Source organism: Cebus imitator, unplaced genomic scaffold, assembly GCF_001604975.1.
Source record: "Cebus imitator isolate Cc_AM_T3 unplaced genomic scaffold, Cebus_imitator-1.0 Scaffold179, whole genome shotgun sequence".
Lineage (NCBI taxonomy): Eukaryota > Metazoa > Chordata > Mammalia > Primates > Cebidae > Cebus > Cebus imitator.
The window spans coordinates 106,428-112,315 of NW_016107494.1; the positions used below are offsets into that span (position 1 = coordinate 106,428).

General features: G+C 42.7%; 1 protein-coding gene and 2 non-coding genes across 3 annotated transcripts in view; 1 reads left to right on the forward strand and 2 right to left on the reverse strand.

The window, feature by feature from the left end:
* Window positions 1–5,074, forward strand: part of LOC108315769 (tyrosine-protein kinase Yes-like) — a 9,623-nt gene extending 4,549 nt beyond the window's left edge. Inside the window, exons 4-5 of the mRNA XM_017545308.2 lie at window positions 4,602–4,683; window positions 4,845–5,074. Of these exons, the coding sequence (XP_017400797.1) occupies window positions 4,602–4,683; window positions 4,845–5,074 (312 nt within the window). The remainder of the gene's footprint in view (window positions 1–4,601; window positions 4,684–4,844) is intronic.
* Window positions 4,393–4,464, reverse strand: TRNAE-CUC. The gene has a single exon. It is a non-coding gene; the product is annotated as a tRNA-Glu (tRNA).
* TRNAL-CAA lies at window positions 4,758–4,863 on the reverse strand. Its single transcript has 2 exons — window positions 4,826–4,863; window positions 4,758–4,803 (listed from the first exon to the last, which is right to left on the reverse strand). It is a non-coding gene; the product is annotated as a tRNA-Leu (tRNA).
* Window positions 5,075–5,888: the final 814 nt, after the last annotated feature.

A 5,888-nucleotide genomic window follows, 5' to 3' on the forward strand; every position in this document is an offset into this window, starting at 1 on the left:
ACTAAAAATACAAAAAATTAGCTGGGCATGGTGGCGCGTGCCTGTAATCCCAGCTACTCAGGAGGCTGAGGCAGGAGAATTGCCTGAACCCAGGATCTAGAGGTTGCGGTGAGCCGAGATCGCGCCATTGCACTCCAGCCTGGGTAACAAGAGCGAAACTTCGTCTCAAAAAAAAAAAAAAAAAAAAAAATGAGCACATTCCAACAAGCTCTTAACCTGGCATGTTTTAATTTAAATAAAAGGAAAAGACTTTATAAGAGCAAACCCCACTCTTACCTTAAACTGACTTTAACAGTCACAAAGGATATGGAAAACAATGATACAAATAGTATAACTCATAAGGTAAGCACTACACTAAACAATGACATTATCTCCGAACAGGACATTGTGGCCAATGGATGCAGAAAAACTTACTGGACTAGAGAAAACAGAGAAATGTTACAATTACCCCAAATCTACAACTTTTCTCCAAACTCTCACTAGACCTAGATTTGTTATCACACTTCCTGCAATATTGGTGCTTTTAGTCATGGCATTAATATTCTCCATAAAATAAATGGAAATTGTATTTCAATCCAATTTTCCTTGCCACTAACCCCATTTTTTGTTTGTTTGTTTGTTTGTTTGTTTTTGAGACAGAGTCTCACTTTGTTGCCAGGCTGGAGCGCAGTGGCGCAATATCGGCTCACTGCAATCTCCGCCTCCCAGGTTCAAGCAATTCTCCTGCCTCAGCCTCCCAGGTACCTGGGACTACAGGTGCATGCCACCATATCCAGGTAATTTTTGTATTTTTAGTAAACACAGGGTTTCACCATGTTGGCCAGCCTGGTCTCCAGCTCCTGACCTCAGGTGATCTCTGCCTGCCTTGGCCTCCCAAAATGCTGGGATTACAGGTGTGAGCCACCGCGTCTGGTCTATATTTTTAACCTCAACATCACTTCTAGCCATCACTAGGATAATTAAATACTTTACTCACTTGAGACAACATGGCTACAAATGTGGGTAGTTTCTCAACTGGTCTTATCACCTTTCTCATTCACCCTATATTAGCCATCATATTAACACACCCTTTCTCAAGATAACGACTGTATTCAAGGATTATTTAAATTCCAAAGCAAACTATTTCCAAGTTAATTTCTGTTCCCTGATCCAATCATTCTCCCTAGTAATCATTTATTGTCCTTTAATAGAATTCTTCTTCTCCCCCTCCCACAACCTGTTTTACCAGGATCCAAGCCCCCATTATTTCTGTAGCCTCAAGATGGTATATAAGGTTCTGTATGGCATTGGGAGGTTGGGTCTTTATTCTGAAGGCTCCTGTGTATACATATTAAATAAATTCGTGTGCATGCCTGTAGTCCCAGCCGCTCGGGAGGCTGAGGTGGGAGGATCACTTGAGCCTCAGGCTGCAGTGAGCCACGGCAAACTTGGGTACAATATATCCAAACCACGTTTAGGCAAAGACTTTATAGAAAATGTAGACAGATATGTCATCATAACTGAAAATTTCACTCTATGATGAAATGTAACACTAAAACAGGCTCATTTTGGACACGACAATGAAAACTGTACCAATTCCTGATCATCACAGTAGCTACAACAACCTACAAAATTCCTACTAAATTTATTGTTTGCTGGAGGTCAAAATCTTCTAGAAACTCATGGTGGTCCTGGACACCACTGGATACAAGTATTGTTTTAATAAATTACAACCAAACAAAGTGGGGACAATTAATATTCACATGTACTCACAGACTAGAGACCTATAATTTGCAATTATCTAACTCATCCTAGTATTTCTAGTATTTGAACCATTTGCAAGCACATACAAAACAACAGAGATTATAAGCACTTCCTTTTTTTTTTTTTTAATTTTTGAGATGGAATCTTGCTCTTTCACCCAGGCTGGTGTGTAGTGTCGCAATCTCTGCTCACTGCGGCCTCTGCCTCCTCAGTTCAAGTGATTCTCTTGCTTCAGTCTCCCAAGTAGCTGGGATTACAGGTGTGCACCACCACACTAGGCTAATGTTTGTATTTTTAGTAGACATGGGGTTTCACCAGGTTGGTTTCGATCTCCTGACCTCATGATCTGCCCACCTCAGCCTCCCAAAATGCTGGGATTACAGACGTGAGCCACTGTGCCCAGTCTTATTAGCACATTCTTTACATAAAAAGAAACAAGAAATAAGACTATATTAGACAAATTTACTAGAAAAAGAAAATAGATACAAAATCAAGTTGTTTTTCCAATGTGCCCAATGGAAATTCAGAATAATCCAAATTTTCATTTCAAAGATGTAGAGACAGCATACAATTTAAATCAATTGACTGGTGGGAAAAACTAGGAACTAAAGTAAATATGTATAAAGTCACAAAAAACAGACTCAGGTATGTCAAATTAGTTTTTCTCCATGAACCAACCATCCAGTGGGTCATGGAATAAGGTTACATGGTCACCTCAACTCCCTATTTACCAAAATATAACAAGACTAGACTCCACGTATCTATATTTATAGCTAAAGACATCTCTTTTTTTTTTTTTTTTTTTTGGAGACGGAGTTTCCCTCTTTTTACCCTGGTTGGAGTGCAATGGCGATCTCGGCTCACCGCAACCTCCGCCTCCTGGGTTCAGGCAAGTCTCCTGCCTCAGCCTCCTGAGTAGCTGGGACTACAGGCACGCGCCACCATGCCCAGCTAATTTTTTGTAGTTTTAATAGAGACGGGGTTTCACCATATTGACCAGGATGGTCTCGATCTCTTGACCTCGTGATCCACCCGCCTCGGCCTCCCAAAGTGCTGGGATTACAGGCTTGAGCCACCGCGCCCGACCTAAGGCATCTCTTTTATAAAATCCAGCGTTAAATGATGGGACCCTGGACCTTGCGTAATTGACAGAGGGTGCTGGAATGAGACATATTGCTTAAGGACACATCACTGGAAACCACAGTGGACCAAAGGAATAACAAACCCTCCACCTAAATTTTTAGAACCCATTCTAATTATCCTATTAAGATTAATTTACAAATCAACATCTAGGAGAGTCAAAATATTTTTGATAAAAGAACAGTTTAAAGTCACATATATTCATGCACAGCGTATACAGTTCTAGAAACAAGGATATGACAAACAGCTCATTTTACCAAACTTATCACCACAAGTATTATTTAAGAAAACTGCTATAAATATTCGCAGCAATTTGAATAATTTCAAACTAGTCATTTCAGCAGTACAAGAAGCAGAAATTCAGGAAGTTAAAATAGTCCTATTTGATTTCAAACACTGGAAAACACAGATGTGTGTGGACCTGGTTCTATCTGTTCATGTAGAGTGTGTGATAACACAGACTCAGGCTAGATATCTGAAAAAGGTACCCAGAGAGAAACAAAACTTTGGAAAACAATAACAAGTTAGGTGTATAGGCTCATAGTATGATACAATGTTAAGAAGATACAAGTTAAATGTGATTTAGGAGGTTTTCATTATTAAAATATTTTTCACAGGCTTCCCAATTTTTTAAAAAATGGGCGATAAAAATTTTAGAATAAAAACTAAAAGCAGCTATAAAAGACATTTTAAGGACAATTAGGGAAAATTCTAATGTAGACTAGCATATGATAGATATTAATGTCAATTTTCTTAGGTGTGGCATGGAGTAATGTCATGTCTGCAACTTACAAGTGGGGAGGACAGTTTTACAGATTTCAACTTTCAAATGGAATAGGGAATGTATACCTATCTCTATCATCTATCTATCATCTATCATCTATCTATCTATCTATCTATCTACCTACCTACCTACCTACCTACCTACCTTGCAAGAGACAGAGAGACAGAATGTGACAAAATATTAACCGGTGTTGATTGCAGGTAAAGAGAAACCGGGGTTGGTTGTGGCATTATTTCAATTATCTCGACTTATTTAAAAAACGAAACGATAGATGCTGTGGTGAGAAATAAATCAGAGAAGTGATTTCTTTCCATAGCGACAATTACCAAGCGTTGTTAAGGAGGTAAGACCCGCCCAGACCCTCCCCTCTAGGCAACAGGTGCCATTCTAATGACCTTCAGACACCTAGGGAGGCTTTTCGAAGCCTATGATATAATTTTAAGACCAGGTATTTTTGGCATACCCAAGCCCATCTTTTTGGATCGTTTTGTGCTGCTGGCATTCTTTCACGGTTCTTAAGATACCGTGAATAAACATATTGACTACATAGCCAATGCTGATAAACCATAGTAGATAGAGTTCATCTCAGGTAACTACTCTACAAAACGAGGATATCAGATGCATTCTAACCTTTGTTTAAAAGTCAAGTCACAGCTATCTCTAGGAACACTGCCGATGAGTTAACCTGGCTCCACCAGAAAGATTTGGTTTTTTAAAAAACTTGCTTCCCTGACCGGGAATCGAACCCGGGCCGCGGCGGTGAGAGCGCCGAATCCTAACCACTAGACCACCAGGGAAGACGCGACAACTACGATGGCAACATCCCATACTAAGTAAACATGCTGTGACGTGTATCGTATACAGACGTATGATTGGATGCCTTTTTCTCGCGACATTTGTGAAGATGCTGACAGCGCTTCCCTCTCCTTGGTAGGTAGCCCTCTCGCTGCCGCAAATAGGAAAAACCGGGCAGCAAAGACGAGTAAAGTCCAGTTGTAACCGTGTTCTTGGAGAAGGCAATAAAATACCAGCGGGCTCTAGGAAAATTCTAGGGCTTCTTAAGGGGAAGAAAATATTAATAAAACGACTGTGTCAGAAGTGGGATTCGAACCCACGCCTCCATCCGGAGACCAGAACGCCCATAGGGAAGGTTCTCACCTTGAGTCTGGCGCCTTAGACCACTCGGCCATCCTGACACTCGAAAGCGACGAGCCTCTCACTTCTTCTAATGTCTGTGTTCCCGACGCCTGCCCGCCGCGACACACCAGCGACGTGGCTGTGGGGCATTCTCCTGACTGGATGCGACGCTACAGCGCCTCCAGTTCCCCGCGGAGCTCTGGACAAGGCCGCGACTGCAGCGCAGCCTGGAGTGGCCCGGAGCGCTCTACCCGCCAGAACCGAGGCTAAGGGCCGTGGGTTGTGCGCGTGCGCCAGCGCCCGGCCCCGCAAACGCCGGGAAATGCGTGAGGAAGGCGAAGCAAACGCTGCCGCCGCACGTTCCGGCCCTCGCAGGGGAAACTCCGGCAGTAGTTGCTACTTGGAAAGTAGCTGGAAAAACGCTTGTCACAGAGTGACAATGGACGCTTTTGTTTTCTTCATTATCGTCATTAGTATAGCGGCTTTCTGCTTCATGGTTCCCGCCGATACCCTTCCCTCAAGGCCCACCGCTTCCTCCACGAAGCCACGCAGCTGCGGTCGGCGCGGACGGCCGGTGGGACGTGCGGAAAGTCAGGTTCCGTTTACACCGCAGTAACCAGCCGGAAACAGCCCCGCGCTTCAGCATCCCACGGGAAGGCCCGCGACGCGCACCGCAGAGTGTGTTTCACGTAGCACGAGGCTCTCTGGATTCACCCATGTTGTCACAAATAACAGAATTTTATTAACCATTCATCCTTGATGAGTATTATGGTTGTTTCCACATCTTACCCGTTGTGAAAATGCTGCAGCAAACATGAGTGCAGACGTCTCTTCAACATAATGATTTCAGCTACTTTGGATATATACCCAGTAGTGGGAGTGCTGGATCGTATGGTAATTTTGTTTAAGTTTTATGAGGAGCTTCCATACCGTTTTCTATAATAGCTGTACTAATTTACATTCCCACCAACTGTGCAAGAGCTCCCTTTTCTCCTCATCCTCACCAATGCTAGCTATCTGTCATCTATCTGATAAAAGCCTTTCTAACAGATGGACGGTAATACCTTTTTTTTTTTTTTTTTTT